The sequence below is a fragment of the Rhea americana genome, unplaced genomic scaffold, assembly GCF_003343005.1.
Source record: "Rhea americana isolate MKP2758 unplaced genomic scaffold, rheAme1 scaffold_179, whole genome shotgun sequence".
Lineage (NCBI taxonomy): Eukaryota > Metazoa > Chordata > Aves > Rheiformes > Rheidae > Rhea > Rhea americana.
Genome location: NW_028185916.1, coordinates 451,338 through 474,202, shown reverse-complemented (window position 1 = coordinate 474,202; position 22,865 = coordinate 451,338). Strand labels below are relative to the sequence as shown.

The 22,865-nt window shown below is 36.4% G+C and overlaps 1 protein-coding gene across 3 annotated transcripts in view; it reads right to left on the bottom strand.

The window, feature by feature from the left end:
* CTNNA3 (catenin alpha 3) overlaps positions 1–22,865 on the bottom strand; it is a 446,797-nt gene that overhangs the window by 47,240 nt on the left and 376,692 nt on the right. For all 3 annotated transcript variants that reach the window (XM_085301619.1, XM_085301618.1, XM_085301620.1), the window contains exons 14-15: positions 9,851–9,943; positions 1,581–1,762 (exon numbers count right to left, since the gene is read on the bottom strand). In XM_085301619.1, coding sequence (XP_085157745.1) covers positions 1,581–1,762; positions 9,851–9,943 — 275 coding nt within the window. The remainder of the gene's footprint in view (positions 1–1,580; positions 1,763–9,850; positions 9,944–22,865) is intronic.

The window sequence follows — 22,865 nt, the reverse complement described above, 5'->3', positions numbered from 1 at the left end:
ATCACATGTTCTGATTTTCTTTGCACCAGGGGAGAAAGCAAAGCAGCCATATTGCAGTGGACAATCCCGTTCCATTGCTGTTTATGGACTAATTATGCTTACATGATTTTTAACGTATTAGAAGCATATTTGACAAAGCAGAATTTCCTCAGCACTTAAAAGAGATAAAATTTCTGATTCTTTTTATGTTGTACCTATAGTACTTCTAAGGAAAGACTAGGATTTCCCCTACCTCTCCCTGTTAGATTTTAGTTTTTCCCATCAAGTAAGTTGTTTCACCATTTTTTTTTTTACAGTTTTCAGTGGACTCTTTGGAGATCACACACAGAAGACAAAAGCTGCTCTTGAAAAGGTACATTACACTGTGTTCAACTGAAAGTCACAGACCAGGAACAAGTACAAAAATTGACTCTCTTAATCTTGATTGATAGGTTTACTATCAATTTTAAGAACTCTGGTGAAATAGGTGATTCTGATTGTAAAGGCTGACTTTATGGTGCAAGCTCTTCGTTACATTAAAGCAACAGGCCCTTAAAGAAAATACAAAGTATCCAGAGATCTAGATTGCAGGTCTTTAAGCTTTTCCCAGATGAAGATGAATTTGAAAAGCACTAGCGTAACAAAATACAACTGTCTTTCTCCAAATGGGCATAAGACAAACCTCAGCTTTGTTAGGTGGTTTAGCTCTCTGCAACACTGACAAATTCATCCAATTTGTGGATTTTAATTTTTATCTTTCATGAAAGGATTTTTTTTTTAAGCAAGTATTATCTTATGAAATAGGAAGTGCATGAACTGGCTGTATTTTATTAATAACTATATGAAAAAACAGTACCTCCCTTTGCTGTCATTCATTTGCTGAAAATTGCTACATATGCATTCTACGCACAGCAGGAAAAGCTTCTGAAGATTGTTTCATGTATACAATTATCACAGAGTATATACTGGATCACAGAGCATACACTGGCAGCAGAGAGCAATACAGTTTTTGAAAGCTATCTACAATAGGACATCTTGTTCTTTAGAACTATATATAGCAGCATGATAACAGTTCCCATGAAAGCAACAGCAGGCAATGTGGTATGAAATAAGCATCAGTCCGAATGTACACTGCTGGATATATGATCTGTACAGTACATGTTTTGTGCGTAACTGGATTACACTACTCACTTGACAGCACACTATAGTACAAGCAGAAAGAATAACAGATGAGACAGAACTACAGCCTAAAATTGAGCTCTTGGCTAACTAGAGAATTTACATTACTTTGTCACTTTTCCCTTTCATTGAAGAGGAAAAACGAACTGCTAAGAAATGTGACAAAACCTGCAACCAACCAACCAAATGAATAAAAGACAAAGAAAAAGAAAGATTTAAGGACAAGCATAGCTCAAAACTTCCTTTCCAGCATTTCAGTATTCCTAGCTAGTGTTGTAAAGCTAATTACATTAGCTTAATCACTCCGTTTTGTAAAGACACTGTCACCTGACATTAAAAAAAAATCAGTATTTCTCGCCATACCGATGTGGCAATAGCCTCCAACATTTATAAATACTGAAGATCATTTTTTGCATAATTACCTTGTGAAGTCAGTCATCTCCATCATAATCACACACATCCTCTTCGCCAAAACAATGATGTCATTGCTGGTATCATCCCATATTTCAATCTCTGCATCAAGCTTACTCTTGACTTTTTTGAAGTCAGCCACTTGTTCAGCTATCTTTTCCTTTTCAGCCTCTGGCAGTTGAGTCATCTTTGCCTGAAACGTAAAATAATTTGCTTTGCAAAACATCTGTGTCAGTTTTATGTTTAAAACAAAATCACTGGGTGTTATTAAACATATACTTTAAACACAGTGTGGCCTGAGTTAACCATTCTAGCCTGAGTACCTTCAAATTTCAAAATCTGTATGCTGTCATGGGGTAGTCCAAATAGATTATGCCACTGGCTAGGACAGCACTGTCCATGAAACTATTAACATTAATGTGGTAAGAAAAATGATGATGTATTTTCCCCAACAGCCATTACAAATGGCTGTTTAAGTATGACTGATAGATTTATCTTACTTTTAGGGATTACATAGCCAAGGTAATATGATATATATTCAGCTAGCAAAATGCTGAAAAGATTAAAGAAATACGGTTAGCTGTCCTAAATTTTCAGGTATGTTTGCCCTCTTCTCTCCGAGGGTTCAAATCCTCACTGTAAGAATCTGTTTAGACACACATCTTCTGTCTTTGAAAACAAAATGAAGGAATAGATCAACACGTCAGCAATCAACACGTGGTAAGATTAYCAAATAGGTATCTTGAGTGACTATTAAAAAAAATCTAATATTCAAATGAAGCCACTGTCAAATAGTGCTCAGGCAGGACACAGACCATATTCACCACAGGTCTAGATTGGATTGTTTGCTAACATTCCATAGGCTAAAATTGCTTCAAATAAAGGTTTACTATGGCTGAGAATGTTGTGTGATTGTGAAAATTCAGACTATGGAATCAGAATGTTCAATCTACATCAAATGCATATGTGTCCTATGTTTAAGCATTAATTTCTTTTAAAAAGCATTTCGTTTCTACCAACAGCGAAATTTCTGAAAATGCAGCATGGTGAGAACTTACTGTTCTTCCTTACAAGCAAAGCTACGAATCTGCTCCAGAGAAAGGTTAGATAAACCTTCTGTCTCAGAGACAGACCAGAAACTTGACTCTGACTAAGATTTATYGTGGTCATTTCTGGTTCTATCCAGGAAAAAAAGACATACACTTTTTGTTGTACTATCTAGCGCAGTATGTAATCTGCACTGCTGCACTACTCTGTGCAGATACTATACATCCCACTAAGCTGAGGCCAAATACTTTCAACCCAYTGATCTCGATGGCTCTACTGTCCGAGTATTTTTTGTCTCAGTATCACTTAGGCTCTGTGAAGACATCTACCTTGTGCACAGTAGCTCATCAAGAACTCACAGTTACACTTTCTCATACAGCAACTATTACCACACTTTAATTATATCACAAAAMCCAACAAATACTCTGTGTTTTATTCTCACTTGTTAACTGGAAGTTAAGCCAGTGACTTAATTCTTAAAATTAGATTAACATACATTTTTCAAGCCATGCCATTTATGTGATTTTATTTACGCTGGAATTAATCTGTCACAAAATTAATTTTCTCAGTTAAATGAATTAACGGAAATCACAGGTCTCGGAAAGTATGACTATGTTATCATTGCCATCACTGAATCAGAAAGTGTAACTCAGTATTTTAAGCAATATTTTTCCAGTTTTTGTTTCAAAAAACTTAACCATGTATTTAACGAGAAAAATACTGTCATGATACCGATTTTAGTAAGCAATATGTATTGTCCTCATGGCTGTAGGGTGAGCTTGTTCTAAGAAAAATATGAAATAGTCAAAAGTAAGAATTGGGCTACAGAGCCATAAGAACAGCATTAGCGCATTTTATAATCAAGTATGTTTTTCCCTATTGGTGAATGTTGTGGTATTCCCTAGCCCACAGCTGCAATACTGATACAGAACACAGACCCAGCATCTGGGAACCACCAGAAAGATGACATTATAATGAGGGAACTGTGAAATACAATATCCTGCTACATGGCAACATTAATGTCTTTCAGATGGAATGAAGGAAACAGAAACAGCAAAAAGAAGCACAATATATCCAAGCAAATGTTTAAGCTACTGAAAACGCCTTCTGCCTGAGATACAGAGGTAAGCCAGCTACCCTTTTCAAGGGGAGAAACCTCCCCTCTGTTACTTAACGCTTCAGGCTTCGTATGTTGCAAGGCATCATGCAACCCTGACTAGAGAAGAGGAGAGGAGAACTCCTGTTTTCCACAATATCACAGGTTACTAAGAAAACAATCAAATCCACTTTCCTGTTAGAGCAAACGAAAAACTTCTGAGCACTCTTACAAACATGAATACAAAATCCCACGTTTCACGTTTAGGAGATAATGGCATAGATTCAAAGAGACCAGATCCATGCCCCTGCTCTGCCTGGGCTCAACTGCCATGTGAAGCCATCTCACCTATATTCTTCCTCCCCGGCACAGAGTCACATCGACACTGACATCAGTGAACACTGGGTGGAAAGGAGCATGATCCTTCCAAATCACTTTAAGTATAGTAACATATTTCAGTTAAACTATTCTAAACCGTTCCAATTGTGACCTATATTCATTTATTCCCAAATAATTTTTTTTGATTGCTGTCATAAAATATATGCACTTCTGCTGAGCCTATTTTATCAAGAAGGTAAGCCTAAGATAATAGACAGAAAATGTCAAAAGACCAAATTGTTTAATGTCATTTTTGCATCAGCCTTCATTAAAAGGTCAACCTAGATGAGGCAATTTTGTCTAATTAATCTAATATCTCTCTATGCCAGGGTAATAGGCCTGTGGATGAATAAGCAACATGTCATGCATCTTGGCTTCATCAGGATTTTGTCACTGTTTCTCATGTCATTCTCATAAACAATTTAGTGAAATACGATCTAGATACAACTCCATTGGGTGGGTATGACACTGGTTAGAAAAAAGCTGCAGGGACACAGCATGTTCTAAAGGGATCTGCCCTGACTTTGGTAGAAACCCAGTACCTTCAGTAACGGTGGGGATGACATTTAAGAGGCCTGTTTCACAATTCAGAATGATCTTTAGAAATTTGAGAATGGATCTGAAAAAATAACTGGATGTAATACAGCTGAGACAAGTGCAGTGTTTTATACTTCAGAGCAATCACCAACACACACACACACACAACTGGGACGCCGCTGGGTACCAGCATTTCTGCAGCCTGGGGATCTACAGTTGATCATAACGTCATACTCCTGGAAAAAGGCAAACCTCACACTGAAATATTTAAACACAGAAAAGAGTACRAACCTTACACTCTACTGCCTCTTGGTGAGATCACAGTGAGTGTAATGGATTGAGCAATATGAATTATCTGACACAAAATTTAAAAAGGCATCAATGAGATGAAGAGCATCCAGAGGAGAGAAAAACAGATCAAGAGGAGGTACAGAAGACACAATCTTTTAAGAGAAATGGAGGATACTGGAGCTATTTAATCTGCAGTACAGAAGATAGAGAGAAAACAGAACAAGAATCTCTAAGTACAAAAAAAAATGACATAGAAAGAAAACCTGTGATCCTCTGTGTCCATTCTGCAGAAAACCACTACTAACATGCTAAATTGCAGCAAATGAGGTAAATCTTACTAGATACCAAGAAAAAGGTTTCCATTAGCTAGAGACAGCAATGGAATTGCTCTCATAGATAAATTTGACAGGAAGAAGTATATTTATTCTACCTTGAAGCAAATGGTTGAATTAACTTACGCGTTGTAGTTTTTTCCAGGCCTACTCTGTATTAACATTATACTTCAAAATCTTGGGTCTTCCAGTAATTTCATCTCTTCCTTTTAATGAAATTGTGCTAACTTATGAGTTAGCAAGGGAATTAAATAGTTTTGATACATCATGATTCTTGACATGGAGTATTTTGCTACATATCAAGTGTCAAAATTGCTATTAGTAGAACCTACTCAAATTTTTACAAGTTATGTGCATTACACTTGAATTCTTGGCATTGAGATTTCAAGCTTCTGTGTTGCTTTGGTAAAAATTAAACACATTAAAATATCTTAACCTTTTTATTATCAAAATAGCAAAAGCTTCCTGTTAACTCATGCTATCTTTTAAAATAATATAGGAATTTACATGTTGAGATATACGTTTTCAATAAATCTTTGTTACTGAATAACTGAATCATTTGATGGCAAATTAATTTCTCTTCTAAGTATTTTTTTCATGTTGTCAAAATGTTATGCAAGTACTCTTAGGTCTTCCTGGGTTTTTCCATTATTTCCACTGCCTCACCTGGCAGTGTTGGTAAGTCTTTCATGGTCATTCAAGGCTGAATTATTATTTTTTAAAGACATATATATTAATGATCATTGTATTTACAATAGATAATACAAATAAAATAATCCATTCTGGACTTTCTAAATCCCAATATAGAACACACTAAGTCAACTTTTCATCAGCACTGAGCTGTTGTGCTAACACAATATACAACAAATCTGCACAAAAGCAAACTCTCGGGTATTTTTGTCTATATATTCATGGAACAGTCTGCAGAACTCTGAGAAAGACTGTGAGTGGGTGGTTGCCTGGAAGCATTTTTGCTCTATTTGTCTGTAGAAGGATTATGTATGAGCTAAAACATTACACCCAGTTCTTCAACATGAACATGTAATCTGTAATCGTAACTTTAAAACTAAGCTAAGCTGTTCTCTTCACTAATTTAGTAACTTCACATACTTAAAGCAAGTATCTTCTTTTCTCAAAATGCTCATTGACTTCTAAGTCTGAAAATGAACTGGAAAACTATTTATTTTACTTTCCAACATGAGATCCTAGGATGGTAAGCCAGAAACTCCTACAGTGAAATCACACTGATCGTGACATCACACATTTCTTCAAGCAAAATTACCATGTGGTAACTTTCAGAGTAATTAAACAATCTAGACACAACCATCAGAGAAAGATCATTTTGTACCCTGTAGACCTGACTTTCAGCTGAGATAGCATGCGTTATTCCTTAGTTCCATAAGCCGTACCTTCTTACCATAGCTGCAGATTTTAGACCTAAGGCTCTTCTTCAGGGATATAAATCTGCTCTACAAATAATTACTATTATTGTTATTTAGTTTAATTACTGAGAGAGCTCGCAGTACATTGCCCAAGTTAACCTGCATCCCATAGCATAGATGCCTTAAGCCACTATCATATTTATCTCAGAAATACGGATTATCTGATGGAAATATCAATGAAGTAACATTTCCAAGATTACCTACATAGCTGCAGAACAGAAATACAAATAAGAGGTCAAATCTCAGTCCTATCTCCTCAATGCTAACTCTCTCCACATACATCAGTTCTGAAGAAGTCACAGTTAATAACATAAATATGAATTCTCACTACCTGAAAAGAGAGAGATTTGCTAGTTAAGATGAAGCATTTCTTCTGAGCAGCATATGCACACTGCATTAAATTTCAGATGCCTTACATGTCCCAAGCAAAAGAAAGAGAACAAAGACATTTGTTCTCTACTGCAGTACGGAGGAATTCTACACAGGAGAAAACGTGACTCTCAACACAGCAAGTGGAATCAAGAATGCTGTTGTGTACAACTAGTATTGAGACCAATATAAATGAGTAAAACTGAATTACTATAGTGGAAACACCCAGGAGAAAGAATTCAATGAGGAAAAAAAATTACTCTGCCATCTTGCCACAGCACTTCTGTAACACAGTTATTCTTGGTGTTACCACTGCACACAGAAGCCTCACAACAGCTTAGGCATCTGCTGTGGAACACAAAACAAAAACAATCCCTGTATAAACCTTACAATGCATCTTCCCTCCATGGACTCTTCATATTGGTAAATAGATTCTAGGAAGGTATTTGCAGATTTAAGTACAAAGAAGTAGTTTAAATAGAGAGGCCTTTAATCATTGTTCACATCTGTAGCAGCAGCAAATAGGTTCTAGGAAGAGATCTTCAGATTTAAGTATCAAAAAGTGATTTGGACAGAGAGGCCTTTAATCATTGTTCATGTTTGTAGCAGCAGCAAAGAGATTTGTTTAAAAATTTGTTTAAAAAAATGTGAAGGTTACTGTCAACATGTTGATTAAAGCTGAGTGGGTATTTACCTATTCTAGTCTAAGCTATAATTTTCTATTATACTTTTAAGTAACGTGCCATTTATGGCCCTGATACCATAATCAGAAATCTAGGAAAACTGTTCCCTAGCAAAGATACAGAATTAGGCTTTAAATAATGACTGCTATCTACCTCTTGAAAAAGCAATGTTTACAGCAGTTCTGCTTTTTCTTGAAACAGAAGAAAAAAAGAAAAAAATAAATGCTGAGATTGTTTTTTCAGAACCATGAACCATGGTTTATCTGTAAAAACCTGTTCAGAACAAATTCATGGCATCTAATGTGCATAACTTTTTGATGGAAAACCTTGTCTTTCTTACCCACAATAGAATTTTTAGTCTGCAGTGTAAGAAAATTGTGCTAACAATTACATAGAGTAATTTACATTGATAGCATACTTCAGTTGCCAATTATTTACTGAGTAGTAAGATCACGCAAGATAATCTTTCATACAGTTCCATTTCTCATAATATGTTTTAAGAAATGGTAATTAATTAATGCATAATTGACTGACAGAATTAACACTCCCTTCCACACATACAAGCTATGTTTAGTCACAAGATACTCTGCAAGGCCTTGAGACTAACTCTGAGAAAGTTCCAATCACAAAATACTGTTCTTTGATCTGTGGAACTCCATCTCTAATGCTATGTATATCTTTATGAAAGTAGATGAGTTTTCCTTTGTTTCATGGAGGAACAAAAATTACTATCCCAGTCATACTGAATATATCAGCCCCCGACAAAAAAAAAATCTCTCTTTTGCCCAGTTTTGTCAATGCACCCTTAGCAGGTACAATTATTATTGTGGAATTTTTCCTAAAAATTTGAGAGAATACGTCCAGTAGTACACTATTTTTTTTTAAGAGAACACCAACAACTACTGCTACTGTATACACGCACTTTTAAATCTAAACTGACTAGCTTCAAAAAGATCAATCAGGCACTATTACAGTATAAGTTTCCTTTTGTTTTTACTTATTTTTTTCAGAATTCACTTTTTATGAAATAATGAGAACAAGTGATCAGCTTTCATTTCGCTTAGTACCTTCTCATTACTGTTTAGGGTCTTAATAAAAAATAAAACATCTGTAATCTTGAAACCAATGTGAATAAAAATGCCATTTTTCTTGACATCAATCATTTTTATTGGAATTTTGCCTTTCTTCTAACTAGTTCTAATGTTTATAATTTCTATTATGAGAGTAGCACTAGAATTGATCATGAGAGATCTGTTCTTGCCACAGGCATTGTGCGAACTAGTAACAAAGTCGACATCTCTGGCCTTGTGTGGAGCTTTCTAATTCAGAAAGCTGCTACTGGAGTACAGTTTTGCTGAAACAATCTTTTAAGATGAAAACATAAATAAGATAAATATTTGCTACATAGGTCTATTTCATACGAAAAACATTTTGCTATCTCAAAAATATTTACAGCCTCTTAAGAATGGTCTGACTATAAACAATAGCCAGTAATATAGGGTTAAACAATGATACAAACAGCAAGACCAGATTAAAAATTTCCATAAATATTTTATCATATTATCAAGTACTGTCTTAAGTTTTTCATACCTCTTCATGAATTCATTAAGCAATGAACTATACAGTAAGTTCGCACATGAACACACAGCAGGAAAAGTCTGTACTGCACAGCGGCTAGGATTCCAGATATGTCCCTTCCTGTTCTGTGCATGTGGAATTTCTCACACATTCAGGTTGTTTTGCGGTAGTATGCATTGCACACTCATGTATCAGAACTCCCAAATAACCTAACTTCTATTAGACCAAAGCAAATCTATTAAAATGTAACCTGTTAAAATTCTGTTCAGGCTTGTATGTGCAAGATTGTTTCTGTCCAATTTAAATCTTCACTAAATATTTACGACATAATCACGTTTTTTTCTCTTTTGGGTCACACACAAGTCAGTTTTATGTCTTGTGCACATTTTTAGGAATCTATTAAGAGTGGAACAGAATTTTAATGATTCACTGCTGGACTTTAAGTGGCTTCATAGGAATAGTAATACAATACAACAGCATTTTTCCTCGCACTAGATTGCTTTTTAACTAAACCGGTATGATACATACTCTGTCAGTTTTTCCTTCAGTTTGAATACTTGTACGACTACAGACATCGTGGTCTTCTTCAAGGTCAGATACGTCTTCTAGCTCCTCAGGTGTCTGAGAAAAAACATGTCAAAACAGGTTATTCTCTTTTATGGTGAGTAAAGGTTAGGGAAGTTATTTTGTAATTAAATTTTGTGTTATTGCTGCTAGCAAAGGTGTCTTACAAGAAATCTTCTCATTAATAGAATGAACACACAGTTTTTAGGAACAGGTATCTCTTCTCCACTTTCTGTTCACTTTACAGAAAACTTCGTATGTCTGTCCTCCTAAATTCACATCAGACACTGTGGATCTGTGCAGATTTGCCCCACAAGGGCCTAATACCTTGCCAGTGGGATTAAGAGGCTTCAGAATCCTACTGAACTTTGGTGCTATGCTAATATCAAAAAGCGCTCCAGGTCAGCTTTGTGCACTGGGAGGAAAGTACGCCTTTTTCTCAGTTTGGAACGAGTCACTGCTAGAGTCTATCACACAGCAGAAGCTCCTGCATTACAGGAAAAAATAGTAAGCAGCTCTAATTTGCTATTTGCATACAATGCACTATTTCATATGCCACTGTCTCTCCCTTTTGGTCACCTCAACTACTATTTAAGCATCCCCAATTGATCATATGAAAATTTTTATGCCTCCGGTCACCTGTTTTTGCCTTTGAAACTCATATACATAATGTAATTTTTTCTAGGAACTGCACCCTGCTTTCTAAATGAACATAGATTTTTCTTACATACACTAGCACTATGGTATTTAAATACCGTTTGCTACTGTTTTGATGGGTTGTCAGATTTCTGAATGTGGATGGGTAGCAAGAAGTACTTCTTATCCTCTAACCTTACCCAATCTTCTCAAAAGAGGAAGGTTAATCCTAACAGAATTAGGTAGATAAATCTATGATTTTGCAGCATATGAGCTCTTTACAATCTTTAAAAGCTATTATCCTTTGAACAATTATTATACACGTAACGAAAGAACAAGGATTTCCTTTTTCCGTTTCCCTCTTAGTACGCTCTCCAGTTTCTCCTCCTATCCACTGATTCTTTTTTCTTTTTTTTTTTTTCATAATCGTGAGACACTCCAAACATGTGATTTGGGTCTTTCTCTGTTTTTGCTTGTAGTTTGTACTACATGTACTGTACTGTGCTCAGAGCTAAAGAATCTGTTTTGGAAATATTTTTGGGGCGTACTAATTTCTTCAATCAGGCATGAGCAGCTCAGGTCAGAAGATGGCTGCTGCCATTAGGAAAATAACATTTTCTGCATCATTTACATCTTCACATTAGTATCTTCCTTCCCATTTACCAACATATTATTTAAAAGAAATGGTCTCTGTGCAAAAGTTCTGAATTTTACCACGAATAACTTAGTATACAAAGCATGATGAACATGGCTATATAAACGGCACTAACAAAACCTGGTGCACAACTAAGCACAGCAAACATTGGGGATAATCATCTCTTTAAAAGTGAGTACTGGCTCTGCATATGCAACAGGGCACTCAGAAAACTTGTCCATACTCAATGATGATGATTAACTACTGATAGAGCTACTGCTTAAAGATCTATGATTTGATTGACCTCTACAGTTCCAATTAGAAGGAAAAAGGCATTCTTTGTATCTCAAGAGCCTGGTGTCTGAGACACGTATGAAAAGAGAAGAGCTGTCAGGTAACCCTACCAAAAACACACAGAAAAAAACTGAATGGTCATTACTTTTAGCTAATTATATCACATGTAATTTTTTTAATCCTGAACTGCTACACATTTTCACATTCTTGTTTTTATTAACAAGCTATATAAGCAAGATTTTTTGAGAAAGATATTGTAAGATTCTACTACTGTCTTTCTGGGTCCGCAGCTTATCAACGGCACCACATTAAACTGAGTAAATCCACCTGCACACATTCGTATCACTTGAGGAAGTGCCCCAGTGCTCAGCAGACAGTATATAAAGCACTGGAGTTCAACATCAGCCTTGAAACAAGGCTTAAACAGTGCTCCATTACTTCAAAAGCACAGAAGTAAATTCCACCCATTGGGMAAAATAACAGTAATTTCTATGAAGTAACATTGCAAGAAATAAAGAATCTGAAACCGGTGCTCAACCTGACATAAATACGCTGGCAGTGAAAAATATGTCTACGCTTCTAAAAGAAAATAAATATGCAATCAAATATTTAAGCAAAGATAAATGTAATACTACACCAACCTGCACAAGCTTTACCAGTAACATAGGAAAAAGTAACATTTTGTTTTCAGGCAAAACCAACAGTGTCCTAAGTCTTTTTGCTTTAGGCTTAGAACTAGACCCAGCCAGGATTCCATTCCACGCAGCCAAAAGCTATTACAATGTAAAAGCTGTCTGTAAACCTGCAGTGTGGGAAGTAAACCATATTTTATTATGGGTGGATATCCATGAAATAAAGAATACCATCACAAACTGATTTTAATTGTAACGCATGTTAAAAAACTTACAGAAGGCAAATAACTGAAGGGGTATAAAAACTGAGTAGTTTTAACTTCTCAAGACTAGGCTGCCTATAGCAGCTAATTATCATCCTAGATTCAGTAAGAGGTTTACAGCTCAGAGTAACCAAATCAGTCTAGAAGAAATCACCCCTATTTTAAAAGTGTATGATATTTGCTTTCTTCTCCTAGTGAGCACATGAGCCGTATTTAATTCCTTATGTTATTACATACAGAAATATACTGTGATTCTTAGGTTTTTCTAAACAGTAATCTTTTTTATCCAGTAATTGTAAAATTGGATTTACAGAGGCAGGACACAATTCTTTTATGAGTGAACTAACACACAGACTTATAAATCTTAAGTAAATACTTATGAACAAACATTTGTACCTCTAAATGTTTTAAAATCACATATTCCCAAAATAGTTTTTTCTATACAGTATATGACATACGTGGAATACCTGATATTGTGATGGGGCAGAAGGGTTTTTCTGGTATGATTTGGGGACATTCAAATAATTGAGTATTTAGGTCACTCAGTAAGTGCTTTATACCACGACCACTCCACAAAAAAATGCCATATACTTTGTGAAAAGATTATTCCAGAAGACTTTCAGAGAACTTTCAAAAATTGCTATTGGTACTATTTTTCTGTAAAGTCAAGCTACAGTAATACTGTAAGCCTAAATGTAAAGATCTTACAGAGCAAAGAGAATAGGAAAATTACACCAGCATGTAAGACCTTTCTGAACAACAGTCTGAACTAGGTTCTCCACAGACTCCGTGTTAATCTGGTACGGTATTTGAAAAGTGCAAGTTCTAGCAGAGATCTCCTTACAACTGCACTGAGATAGGGATTCATCCTCCCTTGCTTTGATCTGTGTGCAGATCCAGTGTGCATACGGAGTTCACCCCAAAGGGAGTCCTTTGTAAATCAGTTTCTCCAAAGCCCAGCTCTGCCAGGTTTTCAATTACTGGTATTACAGAAAAAAAAAAAAAAGTGTTAAAGACTAAGGACACAAGCTTCAAGCAGAAAGAAATTCTAGTTTATCACATTTAAAATCACAAAGAACTACTACCACTTTCAGAGATAAAGCTCTGATTTTTTTTATATTCCTTTCATGACACAGTCCTTATTAAGCATATGTATAAGGCACACACATGTATCTACTTACAAAAACATTCCATTTATGAACATACAGATATTCTATACTGTGAATACTAGACACAATGTGCCTCTCACAGGTTTTGTAACTTCATTTTGATTTCTACAATAGGAAGTTCCTGCTTGTGTGATCTTGTCTTTATTAGAGCACAGAGTGTCAGGGCTGACAACAGAGAACAGGGTGATACCAGTAATAAAGATAATTTTGTAGAGGAGGAACAGCAGAACCTGAGGACTGGAATAAGAGAAATAGAATGAAATTCAAAGTACTGTTTCAGGTGGAGTATTCAGGGCTATGATGAATTTCTGGCATAAACTAGGGTCTCAGCAACTATAAATGACGTAGCAGTAAGAAGGTTTGGGTATAAGTAGTCAGTGGTAGCATGAATGACAGACACTAATACCAAATTCACTACTAAGACATACAAAATAAAGCATTTCCAGTAAATACAAAGAAAAACGATGCAGTAAAAAAAGGTCCTTTTCCTATGTAAGATTCTGGCCAGCTAGAAGCTAAAAAATACACAGAGTGCGGCAGAGGGGCAAAAAAGGTCAGAAATTAATTTAAAGAGCTACTGAGAAAAAGTCAGAGGATCAAGATATTAGAATAGCCTCCCCTAGGAACAGGGGAGGAGGGCAGAAATCAATTGTAAGATGAAGTCTGAGCAGTTTACAAACAAGATTACTTAACAGTTGGCCGAAACAGCAGAGATCTCACACAGTATGTCTGCTCCAGTATCACAGCCCACACTTCTAAGAGGCCCTTTAGCTTTGATCATTTGTGAAAAATTTTCATTTAATCCGTCAAAAATACATTCAAAAAATTCCTTTACATTTAAGACTATAATTACATGATTACTGCTGAGGTTACATAAACTGTAACTGCGTATTCCTTTTCCACATTTCAGTATTTGCAATAGATTCGCATTCTCATTGCTTTTGCTACTGACATACTTGCTCGGGTTGAGGCTATAAATCATATTTAGAGCGAAGTCTAGTATTTATAAATTTTATGACTTAAGGGTAACAGTGCCTTTAAGCTCTAACAACACATGGGTGACTTTGATGACTCCCAGCTATGAACCACCTTCACATTTTCATTCGTGAAATCAATAGCACTCTTTTGATGGCACAACTCTTAATTTGCTTTACTATTAGGATTTCCAAGAGAATTAATAGTAAAACAAAGGGCTGGCTTGAATCTTGAGACCTATGTTAATCTCTCCAAAACACGTGGAAGTGTCACCTTTGGCTGATGTGGTTTTCATTCTAATTCATGCTATGTAGAACTGACTTATTTTACAGAATTTTCTCCAATGCTGATTTTTATACGCACATCCTCCTAAAAAGTCATCATCCAAAAACTTCATATATGTCATTTTTTCTGTATCGTTATTTTTAAAGGTCATATACACCAATAAAACCATTAGTCTTGTCTTAAAAAAAAAAAAAAAAAAAAAAGTGTCTCGGCTGTGAAAAAATAATGTACAGCCAAGACTAAAGACTAAAATCTCATGTTAAGCAATACAAATGGACAAAGAAGCATCACAATGTGAAAGAAGTAAAGTATCTCCGCATATCTGACTTTCAATTAAATGCTGACCTTTAAACTGTCATTGTATGCCCTTATGCATTATCTTTCGTTTCAGTGTTCTCCAACTCAGTCATTCCCACCCCCAAAAAAAGAATGCTAAAATACAGTGTAGCCTAACAGCTTATCAGAAACTGATGTGTGATCTCTTTATTACACCACTGCAAATATAGAACACTGGCGGTAGGTAAATACCACAGCAGCAAACAAACACTTTGTACGCACTCCGGTGGGGTCGAGGTTCAGTCTATTATGTTCTTCAGGGAGAACAGAACGGGCTTAAAGAGATTATCTGTTCTACTCTGGACACCTGACTAATGCTTACGTTGTGAAAATTTCATCCTGTCAAGCAGCACGTGATTCAGTGTAACAAAATATGGTAAACAAGCCACAAATGGGCCCTTCCAAATACTTAGCTAGTGCCCGAAATTTTTGTGTTTAATTGACTGTACTGATCTTATCTCACATTTAGCTCTGCCAGATTACAGGCTGCTAGAGAGTTTTTGAAACACCGGAAGGATTATCAGAAATTGCAAATATTATTTATTCTTCCTGATCAATTTAATACCAATCCCATAAAATGCTAGAATTACATCTAATTCACTAAAATCACTTTTCAAACCTCTGTGAAAAACAATTATTTTCAGTCACTTTGAAAACAATGAAAAACATTACTAAATAGCAAATGTAAATTCTACGTTCTTATATTGTCAATGTTACGAGATCTCATTGGGCTTCAAATTCGATTCCTCTTATTTATCATAAAAATGACTATATGTCTCTATTCATGAAACATTCTTGGCACCTTCTATAAAGCAGCAACTTTTGCATGCTGTATTACTTGGCATGTTATAGATGTTGCTATACGGCTAAAACTGGTTAGTTAAATCAGGGAATAAAACTGCCTTTTACAGAGTTCTGTCATCATCAAGTGCTGCTAAGGTAAGTAACAATAAAAATGTTATCCACCTGTATGCATTACAGATGGTTGATATTCAAATGCAAGTGACAAACAGTTCTTGTTAATAAATACAGAAAATTATGCACACATTTCATGTATTTTAAAGTTGTAACTTCAGGTAAGATCAGTGGTGAAAACAGGAACAGATTGGAGATCAAACTGTTCAGTAAATTTATTAACAATGAGAAAGCATGACCAACTTCAGCACAGGGTAACCATACTTAAAAACAAAGCATTTCTGATACAAAAAAATTATTTTATATAATAGAGAAGTTGAAATTTTAAGAATAATAAATACAGTGAACTCAAATAACAGGGCAAAAATTGCATTCTTACTACTGGGTGCTAGGAAGGTATTTTTGTTTGTTTGTTTGTTAGAGCTGGTTTATAACATTCTGCTCCAGGAGATTAAGACAAGAAACATTGAGACAGCCAGACCGAGCCTGACTGCATGTGACAATTTCCATGTTTTCAGTTCTTACTAAGAGTACATTAGGATAATGATCTTCTCAATGAATGGCCTTGGGAGATGGGAAAGATGCAAATAGAGGGGCGTAACCAAAAAACAGAAAGTGGAATTTTGGAGAACTGCCTTCTGAAAATTCCTCTCAAGTGAAAACCAGAAGTTGTAACAGCTCTAGAGGTTTGCACAGAGCATTATATCATCCATTTTCTATTCAAAATAGCACCCTTTTTGCTGGAGACCTATACTTCCACTCTGTTTTCACACCTTTCCTCCTTGCAGCTTGGCTATACCTCTGTCACATATTGCCTAGAAGAGTCTGAAAAGAGTTTTTTCCTACTGAAAATGCTTAGTTATGCTGTTGTACAAGTACAGAACATGTTCTCACAATCTGAAAAGCTAGGGTAAATTCTGATCTCCTTCTGTATTCACACAGACTCTACTTATTAAGCACATTTTGTGTTTCTGTGTCTACATACACAATTTCAGTGACAGGTATGTGTGTGTATCTACTTAATTAAACAGTATTAACACAAGCCCGTAACTATACGTGCAACACTGTGTCATGAAAGTCACAACTACTAAGGGTTTGGAGCCATAAGGGTTAAAGGATACAGGGAGAGTAAGGCTTGTAGAAGAGGTAGTAGTTTTTATTAAATGAAGCAGTGTGATCAGAAAAGGAGGTAAGTGTTTAAGAGCACATATTCTTCATCAGGTACCTCACTTGGGTACCTGAAACCTTGTCTACTATTTCCAAATACACAATGAAAAAAAATGAAAAATTTCAAGGAAGTACAAGGAAGTACCCCACTCAAAATGTATCGATCTTTTATGCTTATTAAATAGGAGACTTCACCACATACAATCAGAAGCTTCCAGCTGAAACTCAGTTAAGTCAATTATTAACAAGAATAGTATTTTTTAACACAAGCGATCTGTTGCTTTGCTTATCTTACTTAAAATATATTCCCCATCTCCTCTGTTGAGCTGACTTGCATTTGCTCCATCTAGTGGGAAGTTAATTCAGGTATCTGATTTACAATGGAAGTGTTTTTAAGTAGTTTGTTCACACAGGTGAAATGCCAATTCAGTAGCTGCTTTCATTTTTTTTTTCTATCAGAAATGTTTATATAGGAAATTAGGTGTGCCCTATCAATTACATAGTTGTGTTTGAGACAGAAAACTTTATTTCTAAGTATTACTCCAAAGTCTGAAAACAGAGATTACAGCTTCTTTTCTCTACTATATACAAATACATTAATAATGATCTAAAGCATCCAATCGTTGTCATTTAGCAAGACGTCTCCCACAATTCCTGTATCCAAACTGGAACACTACGATCTGGATAGGTGAAGGATTAGATAGGTAAAAATAACAGTTGAATGATTGGACTGAGAAGTGTAAAGATCAGTGGGTCAAACCTTCCCTGGAGGCTGTTAACTACTGGGATACCGCAGAAATCTATCCTAAAATCAATTTTGTTTAACATCTTTATCAGTGGCCTACAGGTGGTGATGGGACACCCTGATGAGGGCATACTCATCAAGTTTACAGATGACACCAGATGGAGGAAAACCAGTCAATGTGCGTGAGGGCAGGGCTACTATTCAAAGGGATCTAACAGACTGGAGAAATGAGTCTTCAGGAACCTTGTAAATATCAACAGAGACAACATCAAAGGCCCGCACCAAGCAGCAAACAAGACAAGCTAGCGACAGCATGCCTAAGTTGGAACAAGAGAGATCCTAGTTAGATATAAGGACAACTGTTTTTCACAGTAGGTACAGTCAAGTAGTGCAACAGGGTACCCTAGAAAGACTGTGCAGACTTCACTGTTGGGAGATTTTCAAGAGACCACTTGATAAAGCCTTGAGCAACCCAGTGTGACCCCATGGCTCACCCTGCTTTGAGCAGGGAATTGGATGAGAGGCCTCCTGAGGTCCCTTCCAAACTGATTTATTCTATGATTTTATGATTCTGCTCTGAAATATGTTAGTAACACCTACACTCTTCTGTTACACAAAAATTTCCTTTGGGCTAAACGTTTTTGTCGTCTTGTCAGACTGTTAAATATTTCTTCAGATGTATTTTCTCAGTCCTAAGTTTCTCAGACCTCTACAGGTATGCAGGCTTCGCACTTTACAACAAATCCTGCAACGTGGATTTTGAAAACTCAGTAAAAGAACACAGGGTCCCTAAGTAAAACATAAGGGCAACACTTAATTTGTACCCACACAAAAAAAGTTAAAATCCTTCTCAGTTTAATTCATTTTATTCTTGCTGAGTTTGTAGGAGTACTAAAARCTAACAGGGCGAACCAACTGCTGAGCTCCGAAGCTGCACTCCCAGGCACCACCAGCACATTTCAGGGGGCCAAAATAGCTGACATGGGGCCAAACAGCTCAGCTAGAAGAGCGTTAGACTGAAGATCTAAAGGTCCATGGTTCAAGACCGGTCTTCAGCAAGGGGCGGGGGGAGTCCTTGCTGCTGCAACCCTGTTTAACATGCTGTAGGTAACCCTACTTGAGCAAGGGAGTTGGACTACTTGATTTCTAGAGGTCCCTTCCAACCTTACAGACTCTATGATTCTATATATGCTAGTTCTGCCTCTTCTCTGCAGTGTGCATAAAATAAAAAGATCTATATGAATCTACAACTTAAAATGTGAAGAACTACACTCTATACAAATTAAATTATAAAAAAGTGCAGGAACAGCAGTTTCTAGTTAAATCTGTAATAGAGGCACTTATGATTTCTGAAAGGATCAGAATCACCATCTTATAGTCTCACAAGAAGTCACTTCGCTGTAGCCTGTAAATCTTACTCAGGGACTCTGTGTTCTTTTATTGAGTTTTCAAAATTTGTTACAGGGTTTGCTCTTCATAGTGAAGTGTGTACTCTGCATAATTGTAGTAGTCTGAGGAATACAGGACTGAGAAAATCCTCTTCTGAATGCAGACCAATACTGCAGTGAGTCTCCAACAGATCAATGCATCAATGAGAAGTTCAATGGAAGGAAGGAGACTCCCTGGAAGCAAAGGGGACAACTACAATAAAGATCATCTTAGCCAGATCTAGTCACAGCTTCCAGGAGTTTTCGACAAAACGTCATCAGCTTACACTACAGTCTTTGGTTTTTTTCCTTCTCTTGTGCTTTTTTAATGTTTGTTTTTAATCTCACCTAATGGTGAACTTCCCACAGTATTTATTCCTTGTGATAGAGCACAGTGAGGTGCTGTGATAGAGCTTTCCTTCCTTCAGAAACTCCTTTGTCTCTTTAGGAAACTTTTTTTTTTTTTTTTTTTATGGAGACTTTGCATATCCATAGTCTTGTTCTACAACGTAACTTTGTTTCAAGGCAGACTGTCCTATGAAATACAGGTAAGAAAATTGAAACTGCTTTTGAAAAACATCAGCAGGTTAAAGAAAGATGCATAGAATGCCTCAGAGTAYGACTGTCTTAAAAGACAGCTCAGTCTTTAGAAAGGATAATAAGTAACAGACAAAACAGACAAATTCAGAATTCCACAAGGATTTGGGCTTATCGGATGAATAAAGCTTGAGCAATGGCTGCCCTGCGTCAAAGGTTTTTCTCTGATAGACCAAACAAATTTTATTCGATTAGATCAATAGTGCTAAATGACCACTGTCGAAACAGTTTTTTTTTTTTTTTTTGAGTAGCCTAATATATCCTTTAATTTAAGATTTCAAATGGCAAGTGAATTTCTCATCCTGAATTATATGAAATCATCACCTAGGACCTGAAAACTTCCTGAAGTCTCAAGTATCAACAAACCCTCTCCTACTATCAGACCTGTAAGTAAAATTAGCCTGTCAGTCAAAACCTTGCACATAGCTGTAACAATACAAAAAAAAGAGAGACATGGAGCTACTGGATCAAGTCCAGCATAGCACTATGAATATGATTAAGGGACTGGAGCATCTCTCAAATGAGGAAAGGCTGAGAGCTGAGAGAGCTGTGACTGTTCAGCCTGAAGAAAAGACAACTGAGGGGGGATCTTACCAATACATGTAAGTATCTGAAGGCAGGGTGTAGAGAGGATGGGGCCATATTCTTTTCAGTGGTGCCCAGTGATAGGTGTAGAGGCAGCGAGCACAAACTGAAACACAAGAAGTTCCATCTGAACATTAGGAAAAACTTCTTTACTGTGAGGGTAATAGAGCACTGGAACAGGTTGCTCAGGGAGGTTGTGGAGCCTCCTTGCTCAGAGATATTCAAAAGCTGTCCGGACACAATCCTTGGAAATGCGTTCCAGGTGTTTGACCCTGCTTGAGCAGCAGGGTGGGACTAGACCATCTCCAGAGAACCCTTCCAACCTCGACCATTCTGTGATCCTGCAGTACAGAATCTATTGCACAGTCTAATTCTGAGTGCATAGGTAACACTCACTGTCATTCTTCCCAAATATTCCCACCTATGACCTGTATCTGCTCTTGCTGAAAAACAAAGTTCAGTTTTAGCAGATGTTCCTCCTAGACACCAAGTCAGTGAAAATAAAACCCTACCTCTTAATCCTGTGCCTGTAACCTCCACTCTTGCTTTTCAATTAGCAAGCGGATTCTCATGCCCAGAACACGCACCCATCCACATTTCATCATTCAGTAACCAGCAACTGCTAACTGAGTGCTCCAAGTCAGCTGCCAGTTGAGGTGGAACTAAATAATCCATTAAGCACATCATTGTGCAAACCAGCCTTCATGTCACAAATCAAATACATGACTGATTTAAGAGGCCAATAGCCTTTATTAGTGAAGGAGGTTTCTCAAGTGGAATTATAGAATAAAAACCACCTCTCAGAGAATTTTAAGTCTTTGCACTCTTTTTATTCCCATATGAGATTATTTATTACCTGGTTTTGTTATAATTTTTAAGTGCTGAAGAGAATAATGCGACAGCTGTTTAGTTGTATGTATAGTGACTCTCTCTACTAACACATTTAGTAGTACACGAAAAGTACTCAACTTCGTACATGAAATCATTAGTTGTCCAATTTGGGAACATTTCATGGCGTATAATTTTATGAAACATAATGTAGCAAGTATGCTTCTCCTCTCTTTAACATACCAGTTTGAGAAATTTATTCTTATTTCCCCTTTGTATATTTTTTCACAATATGGTACAGCACCTTTGTTGACAGAAAAGTACAAAGTTTTGTATCGTCACCTAAAAAGAGGTTTTAGTATTGTTTCACATGATCTTCTTATATGCAAGCTAGCGAAAGATGTTTCAGATTAAACTATGATAGCATCTGTAACATAGTTGGTTGGAAAAATCGTACTCCAGGGAAGCTACCAAAGGTTCTCTGTCAAAATGACAGGATTCATCAAACAGAAATCAACAGGCATCTGCACTGAGTCCAGTAATATTTAGTATTGCACAGAATCTTTGTATGACAAAATAGAGTGGGTTTACTCAATCTGTACACAGTATCAAATGAAGATAGAATGTTATTATTAAGACAGTATTAGAATTTAACATAACTTCGACAAATAGACTGAAAAAGAAACGACGACAGCACAACAGAAATGCAAACTCAAGATTACTTAGGAAAAAACAACTGTACACATAAGAGAAAGGGATGAAGTGGCTAAGCAGGAGCTCTACAGAAAAGCACCTGGGCCTCAGAGTGGACTGCAGGCTAAACAGGAAGAAACAATATGAGAGTCTCAAAAAGAAAGGCAATCAGTGCATTGCATGCTAGCAAGAGTTCAGTCAGCAAATCACACTCTACTCAAGAGTTGAGGCTTTCACTCCAAGGACTGTAGCTATACTGCATCTGGTGTCAGTACTTCACCTCAAGAAGAAGTTGAACAAATTGAAGAAAAGGACAGCAACAAGAATGAGCATGATTTGGGAAAAAAACAAAAAAAACAAAAAACAACAAAAAAAACACTCTTTCAGTACAAAGGGAAATTTTGCAAAGAAGGAAAATCTCTTCCCCTTGTCCTGGACAGACAGGACAAAATGTGCCTTTACCTGCAACAAGGGAGATGCACTGGGTGGATTTTAGGAAGAATCTTCTAAAAGGAAGGAAGCAGTAGAACAGATGGCTTGAAAATCACATTCTGATCATGCCAGACAAGCTTATATGCTTTACGTGCACCAGAACCACTCTTCAGAACCAGTTCAGTCATCCAAAACTCTTAATGGTCCTTCTACACAAGAATACTGATGTTCTACTCATTGATTGTATTTAAACTTTTTTTTTTTTTTAATGGAAATACCAGCATATTAACATGCCCATATATGCCACTGGGACAGATACTGAAGTATACTAATCTAATGGAATGCAAGAAGATTTACTACTGCAAA